The sequence below is a fragment of the Heptranchias perlo genome, chromosome 7, assembly GCF_035084215.1.
Source record: "Heptranchias perlo isolate sHepPer1 chromosome 7, sHepPer1.hap1, whole genome shotgun sequence".
In the NCBI taxonomy this organism is placed as follows: domain Eukaryota; kingdom Metazoa; phylum Chordata; class Chondrichthyes; order Hexanchiformes; family Hexanchidae; genus Heptranchias; species Heptranchias perlo.
In genome coordinates this window covers 10,063,032-10,079,953 of record NC_090331.1, presented here as the reverse complement: position 1 = coordinate 10,079,953, position 16,922 = coordinate 10,063,032, and the positions used below count along the sequence as shown (strand labels likewise).

Sequence of the window (16,922 nt, the reverse complement as noted above, 5' to 3'; positions counted from 1 at the left end):
AACCATGCCTCCTAAATTCTCATCCAAATCATTAATATAAATAACAAATAACAGCGGACCCAGCACCGATCCCTGAGGCACACTGCTGGTCACAGGCCTCCAGTTTGAAAAACAACCCTCTACAACCACCCTCTGTCTTCTGCCGTCAATCCAATTTTGTGCAATTGGCTACCTCACCTTGGATCCCGTGAGATTTAACCTTATGTAACAACCTACCATGCGGTACCTTGTCAAAGGCTTTGCTAAAGTCCATGTAGAACACGTCTACTGCACAGCCCTCATCTATCTTCTTGGTTACCCCTTCAAAAAACTCAATCAAATTTGTGAGACATGATTTTCCTCTCACAAAACCATGCTGACTGTTCCTAATCAGTCCCTGCCTCTCCAAATGCCTGTAGATCCTGTCTCTCAGAATACCCTCCAACAACTTACCCACTACAGATGTCAGGCTCACCGGTCTGTAGTTCCCAGGCTTTTCCCTGCCGCCCTTCTTAAACAAAGGCACAACATTTGCTACCCTCCAATCTTCAGGCACCTCACCTGTAGCGGTGGATGATTCAAATATCTCTGCTAGGGGACCCGCAATTTCCTCCCTAACCTCCCACAACGTCCTGGGATACATTTCATCAGGTCCCGGAGATTTATCTACCTTGATGCGCGTTAAGACTTCCAGCACCTCCCTCTCTGTAATATGTACACTCCTCAAGACATCACTATTTATTTCCCCAAGTTCCCTAACATCCATGCCTTTCTCAACCGTAAATACCGATGCGGAATAGTCATTTAGGATCTCACCCATCTCTTGTGGTTCCGCACATAGATGACCTTGTTGATCCTTAAGAGGCCCTACTCTCTCCCTAGTTACTCTTTTGCCCTTTATGTATTTGTAGAAGCTCTTTGGATTCACCTTTGCCTTATCTGCCAAAGCAATCTCATATCCCCTTTTTGCCCTCCTAGAATATAATGTGGGAAAATGTGAAGTCATCCACTTTGGGAGGAAAAATAAAAAAGCAAAATATTATTTGAATGGAGAAATACTACAAAATGCTGCGGTACAGAGGGATCTGGGTGTCCTCGTACATGAAACGCAAATGTCAACATACAGGTGCAGCAGGTAATCCGGAAGGCAAACGGAATTTTGGCCTTTATTTCTAGAGGGATGGAGTATAAAAGCAGGGAAGTCATGTTCCAACTGTACAGGGTGCTGGTGTGACCACACCTGGAGTACTGCGTACAGTTCTGGTGCCCTTATTTAAGGAAGGACATACTTGCATTGGAGGCAGTTCAGAGAAGGTTCATTAGGTTGATTCCAGGTATGGAAGGGTTGTCTTATGAGGAAAGATTGAACAGGTTGGGTCTATACTCATTGGAGTTTAGAAGAATGAGAGGAGATCTTATTGTAACATACAAGATTCTGAGGGGACTTGATAGGGTAGATGCTGAGAGGATCTTACCCCTCATGGGGGAACCTAAAACTAGGGGGCATAGTCTCAGAATAAGGGGTCGCCCGTTTAAGACGGAAATGAGGAGGAATTTCTTCTCCCAGAGGGTCATGAATCTTTGGAATTCTTTACCCCAAAAAGCTGTGGAGGCTGAGCCATTGAATACATTCAAGGCTGAGTTAGACAAATTTTTGATCAGCAAGGGAGTCAAAGTATATGGGGAAAGGGCAGGAAAGCGGAGTTGAGGTAAAAATCAGATCAGCCATGATCTCATTAAATGGCGGAGCAGGCTCGAGGGGCCGAATGGCCTACTCCTGTTCCTATCTCTTAAGGTCTCATGGTCTAACTCGTACCAAGTCCCTTTCTCCTATCACCCCTGTGCTCCCTGACCTACATTGGCTCCCGGTCCAGGAACGCCTCGATTTTAAAATTCTCGTCCTTGTTTTCAAATCCTTCCATGGCCTCACCCCTCCCTATCTCTGTAACCTCCTCCAGCCCTACAACCCTCCGAGATCTCTGCGCTCCTCCAATTCTGGCCTCTTGCTGCATCTCAGATTTTAATCGCTCTACCATTGGCGGCCGTGCCTTCAGCTGCCTAGGCTCTAAGCTCTGGAATTCCCTCTACCTCTCTCTCCTCCTTTCAGATGTTCCTTAAAACCTACCTCTTTGACCAAGCATCGTGTCCTAAAACCTCCTCATGTGGCACGGTGTCAAATTTTATTTGATAATCGCTCCTGTGAAGTGCGTTGGGATGTTTTACTACATTAAAGCGCTATATAAATGCAAGATTGGGGTTGTATTCTCTCGAGTTTCGAAGGTTAAGAGGTGATCTGATTGAAGTTTATAAGATATTAAGGGGAACAGATAGGGTGGATAGAGAGAAACTATTTCCACTGGTTGGGGATTCTAGGAGTAGGGGGCACAGTCTAAAAATTAGAGCCAGACCTTTCAGGAGCGAGATTAGAAAACATTTCTACACACAAAGGCTGGTAGAAGTTTGGAACTCTCTTCCGCAAACGGCAATTGATACTAGCTCAATTGCTAAATTTAAATGTGAGATAGATAGCTTTTTGGCAATCAAAGGTATTAAGGGATATGGGCCAAAGGCAGGTATATGGAGTTCGATCGCAGATCAGCCATGATCTTATCAAATGGCGGAGCAGGCACGAGGGGCTGAATGGCCTACTCCTGTGTTGTTGGCGCTGTTTGTTCTCTGGAATCAGCAGTGTGAACACTTTACCTTGGGCTGAACTCTTGTCCTTGCCCACTAATCTCTGGATCGTATTACACATTGTAAAGGGTTGGCTGAGTGGCAACGGTTCACATTCCGGCTGTGGCCATTGCAGAATGTGTTCCTGGCAACACAAATCCTTCGTCTGGACGCGACCATTCCCCCCTTCCCCTAAACGTTTCCCATTCTATTCCTGAACTTAACATAGTAACAAACCAGTGTTAAAATCGCTCCTGGATCATGTCACCATCAGCACCAACGCGTGATACAAAAATTGTTACATGGAGAGGGTTCCTTTCTGTTGACTGGGCGTCTGCAATGGGTTTTTTTGTTTTGTTTTGTTTTTTTTTTTGGCCCCGCTCCAGTTCTTGCATTCAGTCGCCTGGTTGAGAACTGGAACACGCGAAGGAGGCGAGTCCCCGCTGTCACAGCGGTTCGACTGGTAACACGGGGATAAAAAGCGTTGTGTGTTTCTTTCTTTCTTTCTTTTTTTTTTGCAACAGAAGGAGCCGGTGTCCTGGACCGCCCCGACAGTATGTCCCTCTCGCTGCGCTTCAGCTCCGCCGGCAACCGGCTTCTCCCTGGGATTCAAGCGCTCTCTCGGTGCAAGACGAGCCCGAGGTCGGTGACGACCGATCTCAGTGGCCAGACCGAGCGGCCGGCCGGGGATTTGAAGACCATCCAGGATCTACCCGGGCACGGGCTACTTCAAGGCTTCTACTGGTACTTTCTGAAGGGATACCATGAAAAAACCCACGAGCTGCAGGTAAATAGTTGTTAAACTCGATCAGGGCTGCAAGTAGTGGTCCCTGAAAGTCGGATTTGCCCCTCCACCCGTTTTGCTGGATGCAAACCTATTGCTGTTCCATAGAAGCACAGAAGGAGACCATTCGGCCCATCGTGGCCGTGCTGGCTCTTTGAAAGAGCTATCCAATTAATCCCACTATCCTGCTCTTTCCCCATAGCCCGGCAATTTTTTTTTTTCCTTTTCAAGTGTATATCCTTTTGAAAGTTACTATTGAATCTGCTTCTGTGGCTCAGTGGGTAGCACTCTTGCTTCTGATTTAGTTTAGTTAATAATATAATAAATCGAGGAATGGCAGGGCACGTCAGTCCTGTCGAATGCACATCCTGTGCTATGTGGGAACTCCAGGACGCCCCCCCCCACACCACCCAATGTTCTGGACAACCAAAGGCGCAGAAAGTGTTGTCAGCTTGAGCTCCAGGTTCCGGAGCTGGAGCAGCAGCTGGCGCCACTGCAGTGCATCCGCGAGGCTGAGAGTTTTGTGGGTATCACGTTTCAGGAGGTGATCACCCTGCAGTTTAAGAGAATGCAGGCAGAGAGGGACTGGGTGATTGTCAGACAGACAGACAGACAGACAGGACCAGGCAGATAGTGCAGGAATCCTCTGAGGCCATCTCGCTCTCAAACCAGTATTCAGTTCTGAATATTGGTGGGGGAGATGGTTCGTCTGGGGAGTGCAGCCAGAGCCAAGTCCACAACGTCATGGGCGGCTCAGCTGTACAAGGGGGGGGAAGAGAAAGGTCAGGAGAGCGATAGTGACTGGGGATTCCATAGTTAGGGGAACAGACAGGCGTTTCTGCGGCTGCAGACGAGATTCTAGGATAGTATGTTGCCTCCCTGGTGCCAGGGTCAAGGATGTCAACGAGCGGCTGCAGAATATCCTGGAGGGGGAGGGTTAAAGGAGGGGGGGGGGGCGATCGTGGTCCATATCGAAAGCAATGACATAGGTAGAAAGAGGGGTGAGGTCCTGCAGGCAGATATTAAGGAGTTAGGAAAGAGATTAATAAGCAGTACCTCAAAGGTAGTAATCTCAGGACTACTCCTGGTGCCACGTGGTAGTGAGTATAGAAATAGGAGAATAGTGCAGATGAATGCGTGGCTAGAGAGATGGTGCAGGAGGGAGGTCTTTCCCTGGGGCATTGGGGCCGGTTCTGGGGGAGGTGGGACCTGTGCAGGCCGGATGGGTTGCACCTCAACAGGGCTGGGTTCATGCTGTTGGGGAGGGATTAAACTAGCTTGGCAGGGGGATGGGAACCCGAGCGTAGATTCAGAAGGGAGAGAAGCAGAGCTGGAAATGGAAGGCAGAAAATTAGTAAGTGAGTTTGGAAGGCAGAGGAAGCAAAGGTCAGAAACTAGACAACAAAGGAGTTTGGCAGTGCTTAATGGTATATACTTCAATGAAAGGAATCTAGTGAATAAGGCAGATGAGCTGAGGACACAGATAGACAGATGACAGTATGATATTGTTGACCGGAGGTCACCAGTTACGGTTATTGGCTTAGTACAAAGAGGAGACGAGTCAATTCTCTCTTAACTCTCAATTCGCTTTATTCACGTCGTTAGATCATATACATATAGCTTATACGTCTGGTTAGATATAGACATGCAGTTTGCACCAGGTTATACAGTTTTATACCCAAACTAGGATCTAAAGGCACACCCAATAGGTTTCCCTGACACTCCCTGAGTGGTCACAGAATATAAAGGATAATACCCGAAAAGGAGAGCTGACGCTGGCCAGGCGTTCCGTTCTCTCTTTCGACGTCGTCTCTACGTCCCTGATGTAGGTTCTTCCACTTCTGCGATGGTTGGTCTCCGGAGACTTCGCTGGCACCACGCCCCAGATTCTTCCTTCTTATTCCGAATCTTATCTCTTCAAGCTGTGCTGTCTCTCTCCCGTTGGTTTAGGCTTGCTCGCCTAGTCCGTGTCTTCTCCTCATTGGCTCTGTCCCAAGGACTTAGGTAGCATTACCTCATTACTCCTTTTCTAAATAAGGACTTGTGTCTCATCACATCTCCTTTGTCTTTCACAAAACTTAGCTAATTCAAACCGGTTCCAGCCAGCTCAGGCCAGCGACTGAACTCAGGTTACTTCAGTTCAAAAGTTGCTTTTGCCTGTGTGTCAGCAGTTCGGAATAAACTCAGTAGTTTCTGCAGCCCCTGGCCAACAATATCCTAGCTATTACAGAAACATGGCTTAAACAGGGGGGAAGGAATGGCAGCTCAACGTTCCTGGTTACAGGGTTTTCAGACGTGATAGAGAGGGGGATAAAAAAGGAGTGGGGGGGGGTGGCAATATTGGTTAAAGAAACAATTACAGCTGTGAGAAGAGATGATATGTTAGAAGGATCATCAAATGAGGCCATATGGGTTGAGCTAAAGACCAAAAAAAGGGGCAATCACACTGTTGGGAGTGTACTATAGACCCCCCCAAACAGTCAGAGGGAGATAGAAGAGCAAATATGTAGGCAAATTTCTGAGAAGTGCAAAAACAATAGGGCAGTAATAGTAGGGAATTTCAACTACCCTAATATTAAATGTGACACAAACAGAGTGAAGGGTATAGAGGGCGCAAAATTCTTAAATAGCATTCAGGAGAACTTTTTTAGCCAGTACGTAGCAAACCCAAGAGAGGGGGCAGCTCTGGGTTTAGTTTTAGGGAATGAAGCTGGGCAGGTAGAAGGGGTATCAGTGGGAGAGCATTTTGGTGGTAGTGATCATAATTCAGTTAGATTTAGCATTTTTATGGAAAAGGACAAAGATAGAACAAGAGTAAAAGTTCTCAATTGGGGAAAGTCCAATTTTACTGAGCTGAGGTATGATTTAGCAAAAGTGGACTGGAAGCAGCTAATTGAAGGTAAATCAGTGTCAGAACAGTGGGAGGCGTTCAAGGGGTTCAGAGTAAACATGTTACCACAAAGAAAAAGGGTGGGACTGCCAAATCTAGAGCCCCCTGGATGTCAAGGAGCATACAGGGTAAGATAAGGCAAAAAAGGAATGCTTATGTCAGACGCTGAAAGCTCAATACTGCAGAAAGTCCAGAGGGGTATAAAAAGTGCAGGGCTGAAATTAAAAAGGAAATTAGGAAAGCAAAGCGAGGGCATGAAAAAATACTGGCAAGTAAAATTAAGGAAAACCCCAAAATGTTTTATAAATACATAAAGAGCATGAGAATAAGTAAGGAAAGAATAGGGCCTATTAGAGACCAAAAAGGTAACCTATGTGTGGAGGTGGAAGATGTGGGTATGGTTCTAAGTGAATTCTTTGCATCTGTCTTCACAAAAGAGGGGGACGATGCAGAGATTGTAGTTAAGGAGGAGTGTGAAATATTGGATGGGATAAACATAGTGAGAGAGGAAGTATTAAGGGAATTAGCATCTTTGAACGTAGATAAATCGCCAGGCCCGGATGAAATGTATCCCAGGCTGTTAAGAGAAATAGGGGAGGCTCTGACCATTATTTTCCTATCCTCCCTGGCTACAGGTGTGGTGCCGGAGGATTGGAGGACTGCTAACGTTGTATCATTGTTTAAAAAGTGAGAAAGAGATAGACCGAGTAATTATAGGCCAATCAGTCTAACCTTGGTGGTGGGCAAATTATTGGAATCGATTCTGAGGGACAGCATAAATCGTCATTTAAAAAGGCACGAGTTAATCAAGGACAGTCAGCATGGATTTGTTAAGGGAAGGTCGTCTCTGACCAACTTGATTGAATTTTTTGAGCAGGTAACAAGGAGGGTCGATGAGGGTAACGCGTTTGATGTAGTGTATATGGATTTTAGCAAGGCTTTTGACAAGGTCCCACATGGCAGACTGGTCAAAAAAGTAAAAGCCCATGGGATCCAAGGGAAAGTGGCAAGTTGGATTCAAAATTGGCTCAGTGGCAGGAAGCAAAGGGTAATGGTTGACGGGTGTTTTTGCGGCTGGAAGGCTGTTTCCAGTGGAGTCCCACAAGGCTTAATATTAGGTCCTTTGCTTTTTGTGGTATATATTAATGATTTATGGGGGGCTTGATCAAGAAGTTTGCAGATGGCAGGAAGATATTAGTGGATTGGTCAAGTGGGCGGAAAAGTGGCAAATGGAATTCAATCCAGAGAAGTGTGAGGTAATGCATTTGGGGAGGGCAAACACAGCAAGGGAGTACACAATAATTTTTTTTTTATCCGTTCTTGGGATGTGGGCGTCGCTGGTGAGGCCGGCATTTATTGCCCATCCCTAATTGCCCTTGAGAAGGTGGTTGTGAGCCACCTTCTTGAACCGCTGCAGTCCGTGTGGTGAAGGTTCTCCCACAGTGCCATTAAGAAGGGAGTTGCAGGATTTTGACACAGCGACGATAAATGAACGGCGATATATTTCCAAGTCGGGATGGTGTGTGACTTGGAGGGGAACGTGCAGGTGGTATTGTTCCCATGTGCCTGCTGCTCTTGTCCTTCTAGGTGGTAGAGGTCGCGGGTTTGGGAGGTGCTGTCGAAGAAGCCTTGGCGAGTTGCTGCAGTGCATCCTGTGGATGGTACACACTGCATCCACAGTGCACCGGTGGTGAAGGGAGTGAATGTTTAGGGTGGTGGATGGGGTGCAAATCAAGCGGGCTGCTTTGTCCTGGATGGTGTTGAGCTTCTTGAGTGTTGTTGGAGCTGCACTCATCCAGGCAAGTGGAGAGTATTCCATCACACTCCTGATTTGTGCCTTGTAGATGGTGGAAAGGCTTTGGGGAGTCAGGAGATGAGTCACTCACCGCAGAATATCCAGCCTCTGACCTGCTCTTGTAGTCACAGTATTTATGTGGGAAGATACTGAGAGGTGTAGAAGAAAAAAGGGACCTTGGAGTGCCTGTCCACAGATCCCTGAAGATAGCAGGACAGGTAGATAAGGTGGTTAAGAAGGCATATGGGATACTTTCCTTTATTAGCCAAGGCATAGAATATAAGAGCAGGGAGGTTATGCTGGAACTGTATGAAACATTGGTTAGGCCACAGCTTGAGTACTGTGTACAGATATGGTCACCCCATTACAGGAAAGATGTGATTGCACTAGAGAGGGTACAGAGGAGATTTACAAGGATGTTGCCAAGGCTGGAGAATTTTAGGTATGAGAAATGATTGGATTAGCTGGGGTTGTTTTCTTTGGAACAAAGGAGGCTGAGGGGAGATTTAATTGAGGTATATAAAATTATGATGGGACTAGATAGAGTGTATAGAGAGGACCTATTTCCCTTAGCGGGGGGGGGGGGGGGGGGGTGGGGGTGGTCAGTGACCAGGGACCATAGATTTAAAGTGATTGGTAGAAGGATTAGAGGGGAGCTGAAGAGAATTTTTTTCACCCAGAGGGTGGTGGGGGTCTGGAACTCACTGCCTGAAAGGGTGGTAGAGGCAGAAACCCTCAACTCATTTAAAAAATACTTGGATGTGCACTTGAAGTGCCGTAACCTACAGGGCTATGGACCAAGTGCTGGAAACTGGGATTAAGCCGGACAGCTCTTTTTTGGCCAGCACGGGCACGATGGGCCGAGTGGCCTCCTTCTTTGCCGTAACTTTCTATTTCTGTGATTCAGAAATTCAGAAGGTTGTCGGTTTTTCTCCCACTCCTGAGCACGTAATCCAGTCTGCCATTTCCAGTGTAGTACTGAGGGAGTGCTGCACAGTCGGAGGTGCTGTCTTTCAGGTGTGATGTTAAACGAAGGCCCTGTCTGCCCTCTCGTGGTTGTAGAAGATCGCATGGCACTATTTTGGGAGTTCTCCCTGGTGCCCTGGCCAATATTTACCCCTCAATCAACATCACTAAAAATCTGATTAGCTGGTCATTATCACATTGCTGTTTGTGGGAGCTTGCTGTGTGCAAATTGGCTGCTGTGTTACATTGCTACAGTGACTACTGTCACTGTAGTAATTGGCTGTAAAGCACTTTGGATGAAAGGTGCTTTAGAAATGCAAGTTCTTTCTTTCTTTTCACACTTTCAGGTAATGCATTCCAGACTATAACAACTCCCTGCATAAAAAAAATTCTCATCTACCCCCTGGCTCTTTTGCTAATTATCTTGTGTTCTCTGGTTACCGACTCCCCTGCCAGTGGAAACTATTTCTCCTCAATTACTCTATCAAAACCCTCCATAATTTTGAACACGTCTGTTAAATCTCCCCATAACCATCTCTGCTCTGAGGAGAACAATCCCAGTCTCTCCACACAACTGAAGTCCGTCATCCCTGGTACCATTCTGGTCAATTTTTTTATATAGTGAAAATCCTGAAAGGAACAGAAACGACACAAATTGCATTAAACTGCAGCATGGACACAGGCGCCAAATGAAGGGATTGGAAACTGTATTACAACATGCCATACCAAATACAACCCTACAATTATGAGGTCACACGGCTGTCTGCTATGGAGGAAATACAAATAGGAAGAAAGACTTGGAATTTGAGGCTGTTTCCCTTAGAACAGTAGAGATTAAGGATGATTTGATAGGCCTCCACCTTGAGCTTATCCAAAACTCTGCTGCCCGTATCTTAACTCGCTCCAAGTCCCATTCACCCATCACCCTGTGCTCGCTGACCTACATTGGCTCCCAGTCTTGCAATGCCTTGATTTTAAAATTCTCATCTTTGTGTTCAAATCCCTTCATGGCCTCGCCCCTCCCTATCTCTGTAACCTCCTCCAGCCCTACAACCCTCCGAGATCACCATGCTTACCCATCACCCCTGTCTTTACTGACCGACAATGACCCCCAGTCCCCCGCAATGTATTCAATTTAACATTTTCATCCGCATATTTAAATCCCTGCATGGCTTTGTGCCATCCTATCTCTGAAACCTCCTCTAACCCTGCAACCACCCCTACTGCCCCCAAAACTCTCCAATCCTCTAACTCTGGCCTATTGTGTGCATTTTTCTCGCTTAACCATCTAGGCCTCACACTCCAGAATTCCCTCTCTAAACCTCTCTGCCTCTTCACCTCTTTCTCCTCCTTTAAATCCCTCCTTAAAACCCACTCCTTCTTTGTCTTAGCATCCACTTTTTGTTTCATTATGCCTCAGTGAAGTGCCTTGGAATGTTTTTCTACTTTCATTTTACAATACAATGCTAGTTATTGTGGATTTGTTTGCTCAGGGGGGGATTGGCTCAGGGCCCAAATGAATGAATGAATCAGTCAGCGAGCAGGGGTGAAGGGAATAATAAACCAGTGTGACACGAGTCTGGTACCAACCCCAGTTTCACCCTTTTCCAAATCCCGCAAATTGCCACAAGGCCTATCACCTGCAGGGCTTCCATCCATGAGGGTCAACGGTCTTTTGCTTTCGTCAGGCAGTTCAAAATGGGCGTGATAGAAAAAAAAGCATGGACTGATTGATTTTCTGATTAGGCAGATGAGAGCTATGAGCGGAGCACTGTGTTTACTTCTGCTAGGTTTTTGCTAAAAATCATTTGATGTCGACCGCACTCTGGTCTAAACTTTGCGGTGCAAAATTGCAGCTTTTAAGAAAACACGTAGTTCAGGAGTAGGTTTCTGCTAGTAGAAGTTTAAACTGTACATTGTTTTCGGCGGGGCAAGACTAGGTCGCCAACTCTGGTTGGAAGCATTTCTGGAGGTTTGATCATGTGATGTTCTAATCAGGTGAAGCCTGACCACGTGACGTCTGACCACGTGATGTCTGCAAATGTTATGTTCCTCCGACTTTGGCTTCTTGTTCATCTCCCACTCACTTCACCCCACCATTGGGAGCCGTGCATTTAACCATCGAGACTGTGGAATTCCCTAAGCTCTGGAATTCCCTAAGCTCTGGAATTCCCTAAGCTCTGGAATTCCCTTCCTAAGCCTCTCCACCTCTCTCTGCTCCTTTAAGATGATCCTTAAAACCCACCTGTTTGACCAAGCTTTTGGTCACCCGTTCTAATATCTCCTTCTTTGGCTCTGTGTCAATTTTTGTCTGATTACGCAGCTGTGAAGCGCCTTGGGGACGTTTTACTCTGTTAAAGGCATTATATAAATGCAAGTTATTGTTGAATGTGTTGCATGCATGTTACAAACAATTCATCACCTACAGTGGAGAAAAATGAGCAAAGCAATCAACCTTCGAGGAACATGACCCACTGAAACTCTTCAAATTTCTGCTGAAACTTCTTGCAATTGTCAAACACAACTGTTGAAAAGATGTTGTTGACACAACCCTCACCAACAAATCCTACAGGAACACCAACCCGCAACATGAACCTATCAGGGATCAGTTTTTGACTTTGCATATGCTGGTGAGGGTCCATCGTTTCCAGCAGTGCATATCATTCAGCCACTTGCTCGCTGCGATTTTCCAACCATTCAATTAAATGGTTATAAAATCATGCGTTGTGTGTGCCCGAATTTACGATATCATAGAATCATTGAATCGTACACTACAGAAGGAGGCCATTTGGCCCATCATCCCACTCCCCCGCTCTTTCCCCATAGCCCTTACAATTTTTCCCCTTCAAGCATTTATCCAATTCCCTTTTGAAAGTTACTATTGAATCTGCTTCCACCGCCCTTTCAGGCAGCGCGTTCCAGATCATAACAACTCGCTGCGTTAAAAAAAACCTCTCCTCATTGCCCCTCTGGCTCTTTCGCCAATTATTTTAAATCTGTAACCTCTGGTTACCGACCCTCCTGCCATTGGAAACAGTTTGTCCTTGTTTATTTTATCAAAACCCTTCATAATTTTGGATACCTTTGTTAAATTTCATCTTAACCTTCTCTGCTCTAAGGAGAACAACCCCAGTTTCTCCAGTCTCTCCAAGTAACTGAAATCCTTCATCCCTGGTATAGTTCTGGTAAATCTCCTTCTCCAAGACCTGAACATCTTTCCTAAAGTGTGGTGCCCAGAATTGGACACAGATCTCCGCTGAGGCATAACCAATGATTTATAAAGGTTTACCACTACTTCCTTGATTTTGTGCTCTTGCCTCTATTTATAAAGCCAACGATCCCGTATGCTTTTTTTTAAACAGAGTAGGTTGATTGAATACACTGATATGGCATTTTGCTGTTGATGGAGTTTGGACCCCTGTGGAAAGGGTGCAGTTATATGGTGCTGTTGCCTTCACTCAGGTAATGATGATTGGCGGAGTCATTCAGGGGAGAGAGGGCTGATTAATTGTCATGAGTTAGGACGGATACTGGTTTGAAGAAAAGTCTCTTTACTTGAAAGTGGGAGAGAAAAGGATAAGGCTGTGCTGTCAAAGGTAGACTTTGCTCCACAACAACAACAACTTGCATTTATATAGCGCCTTTCACAACCTCAGGACGTCCCAAAATCCTCTACAGCCAATGACGTACTTTCGAACTGTAGTCACAGTTGTATTGTAGGAAATGCAGCAGTAATTTGCGCACAGCAAGATCCCACATACAGCAGTGAGATAATGATCAGATAATCTGTTTTAGTGATGTTTATTGAGGGATAAACATTGGCCAGGACACCGGGGAGAACTCCCCTGCTCTTCTTCAAAATAATGCAATGGGATCTTTTACATCCACCCGAGAGGGCAGACGGAGCCTCGGTTTAACGTCTCATCCGAAAGACGGCACCTCCGACAGTGCTGCACTGGGAGTGTCGGCCTAGATTACGTGCTCAAGTGTCTGGAGTGGGACTTGGACCCACAACCTTTTGACTCCGAGGCGAGAGTGCTACCCACTGAGCCACGGCTGATACTTATAAGCCTTTTAGAGGTGGAAATAGGGTGGAAATGGCTTGCATTCGAATTTCCTCACTTAAAAAAAAAATTCCTACACTGTTACTGCATGGTTAACACGGCAGGAGCGGCAAGGAAATTTACCCCACAGAACGGGTCGGCTGAGATCTGTGATGTTGGGCACAGTCTTGGATGCAGTAGGAAAACAAAATGACTTTTTTTTGTAGTCCATATTGCCTCTCCTCATTCTTCCTACAGAAATGTATCACTTCGCATTTTTCTGCGTTAATTCTGTCCCAGATTATCGTTTCTAAAAGTTTCCCCACCACTGAGGTTAAACTGACCGACCTGTAGTTGCTGGGTTTATCCTTACACCCTTTTTTGAACGAGGGTGTAACATTTGCAATTCTCCAGTCCTCTGGCACCACCCCTGTATCTACGGATGTTTGGAAGATTATGGCCAGTACCTCCGCAATTTCCACCCTTACTCCCCTCAGCAACCTAGGATGCATCCCATCCGGATCGGGTGACTTATCTACTTTAAGTACAGCTAGCCTTTCTGGTACCTATTCTTTATCAATTTTTAGCCCATCCGGCATTTTAACTACATCTTTTTTTCCTGAGACTCTGGCAGCATCTTCTTCCTTGGTAAAAATATCCTTCAACGATATCCAGAAGTTACTTGACCTATATGTAGTGAAATGTCAATCAAGCACTCCACTACACATCACATTGAGCCTCGTGGACCACCCGTCGCAGCTTGACCACAGCATCTTGCACCAGATCGTTGCAATGTTGCGAAAAGCAGAGTTCGACCACATGCGTGAGCTTGGTATAATGCAACCTTCAAGCAGTAACTGGTCCTCACCTCTGCACAAGGTTCTGAAGAAGATACCCGAAGACTGGAGGCCGTGCGCTGACTACTGCGCATTGAACCGGTGCACAGCACCGGATCGTTATCCCATATCGCATCTTCAGGACTTTGCTTCTGGTTTACGAGGGGAGTGAGTTTTCTCGAAGTTGGTTTTGGTCAGGTCCTACCATCAGACCCCTGTAGAGCCCACTGATGTTCATAAGACTGCTATCACCACTCCTTTTGGACTTTTCGAGTTTGTGCGCATGACTTTCGGGCTACGCAACGCTGCACAAACCTTCCAACGCCTCATTGACGAAGTTACACGTGGTTTTCCATTTGTGTACCCGTACATCGGCGTCCTCCTTGTAGCCAGCGAGTTGCTAGAAGAGCACGAACGACACTTGCAGCTTTTATTTGCTCGCCTACCACAGTATGGTGTCGTCATCAACCCTGCCAAGAGTCAGTTTGAAGTGCCCTCCTTACAGTTTCTGGGTCACCAGGTCGAAGAGCACGGTGTTTGTCCATTTACCGACAAAGTCAAAGAGATCCAAGACTATCTGGCACCTACGTCAGTTCATAGATGCATTTTAGGGGAAACGAGATAACACACGAGGGAGATAAGAATAGAAGGATATGCTGATAGGTGAGATGAAGAGGGGTGGGAGGAGGCTCATGTGGAGCATGGACTAGATGGGCCGAATGGCCTGTTTCTGTGCTGTACATTTTATGTAATGTCACCAGACGTGCAGCTGAACGGGTTTTCTGCTGCATTTCTGGCAAAGTTACCAGAAAGTCCGAGGAAATCCAAAATCTAATTCCTCCCTTTTTTTGTCTGATTTTGTCTCTTATAGATTGTGCAAAAGAAGATGTTCGGTCCCATTTGGAAAAGCAAATTTGGCCCCCTCACTGTCGTCAACATGGCCAGTTCCGATTTAATTGAGCAGGTTCTTCGGCAGGAGGGGAAATATCCAGTGCGGTCATTCATGCCACACTGGCGGGAGTACAGAGAGCTGAGAGGACATGCTTATGGACCACTTTGTGAGTGAGTATTGTGGGAACTGTGCAATACTGTCATTGAGGGATTTTTTGTTTAACGTAAAAGGTGCTCTATAAATGTAAACTGTTATTGTTCTTGCCTCTGGCCATCTCCCCACCAAGTTCAGCACTGCTTCAAGTCGAGGGAACAGACCTGAATTCTATATTTTATCCAAGCAACTTGCCACTGAATTAATAGGGAATCAGCAAATCAGTGGGTGAAACTGACACTGCCATATTAGTGACAATCACATAAGCAGGTTCTTATGAAATCCTTTTGTCTTCTGTTTTATCAAAGGTCATATCCCATTTTATAAAAAGGATATAGAGGCACTGGAGAAGGTGCAAAAAAGATTCACAAGAATGACACCAGAACTGAGAGGTTATACTTATCAGGAAAGATTGAACAGGCTGGGGTTCCTTCCTCTAGAAAAGAGAAGACCAAGTGGTGACCTGATAGAGGTCTTTAAAATTATGAAGTGTTTCGATAGGATAGATGTAGAGAAAATGTTTCCACTTGTGGGGGAGTCCAAAACTATGGGCCATACATGTAAGATAGACACCAAGAAGTCCAATAAGGAATTCAAAAGAAACTTCTTTACCCAGAGAGTGGTAAGATTGTGCAACTCGCTACCACAAGGAGTAGTTGAGGCGAATAGGATAGATGCATTTAAGGGGAAGCTAGATAAACACATGAGGGAGAAAGGAATAGAAGGAATATGCTGAGAGGGTTAGATGAAGTAGGGAGGGAGGAGGCTCGTGTGGAGCATATATAGACCAGTTGGCCTGTTTCTGTGCTGTAAATTCGATGTCATTCTATGTAACCCCAGCTTCTCCAGTCTCTCCACATAACTGAAGTCCCTCATCCCTAGTGTTAATGGTATGATTTATATCAATTAGTGTTAATTGTATTCAGGTGGTGGGTATCAATTGGGGACTCTCTTGTATTCATTTATAAGAGAGCTTAGCCACGGTGTTGTGGGTATAATGTGGAGCTCTGTGAATAAAGGCTTTGAAGCAACTGAAGACCAGGCTCTAGTATTCAATCCTTCACCACCGGGCTATCCAATTTATAACACCTGGTACCATACTAGTACATGGCATGAAATGGGGAAGGAAGTTGTTGTGTCCAGCAGACTAATCCTCGTGCCTTGTGCCTCCATATCTCAGGTACGGTCAAAAGTGGAATCACCTCCGCAGTATGTTAAATCCCAAGATGTTGAAGCCGAAAGAGGTGTCCAAATATTCTCCCGCCGTCAATGAGGTGGTGACTGACTTTGTGGAAAAGGTTAAGTGGCTGAGAGAAAATCACGGGGGAGGAGTGATGGTGAATGACGTGTCCAACGAACTGTACAAATTTGCATTTGAAGGTATCAGCATTCATAAGAAGATAAGAAATGGGAGCAGGAGTAGGCCATATGGCCTCTCGAGCCTGCTCCGCCATTCAATAAGATCATGGTTGATCTTTGACCTCAACTCCACTTTACCGCCTGATTCCCATATCCCTTGATTCCCCTAGAGTCCAAAAATCTATCGATCTCAGGTTTCAGTATACTCAACGACTCAGCATCCACAGCCCTCTGGGGTACAGAATTCCAAAAATTCACAAAATTCCTCCTCATCTCAGTCTTGAAAGGCTGACCTCTCGTCCTGTGACTATACCCCCTAATTCTAGACTCTCTAGCCAGGGGAAGCAATCTCTCAGCATCTACCCTGTCAAGCCCCCTCATAATCTTACATGTTTCAATGAGATCACCTCTCTTTCTTCGAAACTCCAGAGAGTATAGGCCCATTTTACTCAACCACTGCTCATAGGACAACCCTCTCATCCCAGGAATTAATCCAGTGAACCTTCGTTGTACCACCTCTAAGGCAAGCATATCCTTCCTTAGATAAGGAGA

General features: G+C 45.8%; 1 protein-coding gene across 3 annotated transcripts in view; it reads left to right on the top strand.

Annotated features, from left to right (window-relative positions):
• The first annotated feature begins 2,782 nt into the window (after positions 1–2,782).
• The window catches only part of cyp27a3 (cytochrome P450 family 27 subfamily A member 3), a 56,035-nt gene continuing 41,895 nt past the window's right edge, over positions 2,783–16,922 (top strand). For all 3 annotated transcript variants that reach the window (XM_067987051.1, XM_067987053.1, XM_067987054.1), the window contains exons 1-3: positions 2,783–3,439; positions 14,838–15,028; positions 16,192–16,391. In XM_067987051.1, the coding sequence (XP_067843152.1) occupies positions 3,209–3,439; positions 14,838–15,028; positions 16,192–16,391 (622 nt within the window). In that variant the 5' untranslated portion in view covers positions 2,783–3,208. The remainder of the gene's footprint in view (positions 3,440–14,837; positions 15,029–16,191; positions 16,392–16,922) is intronic.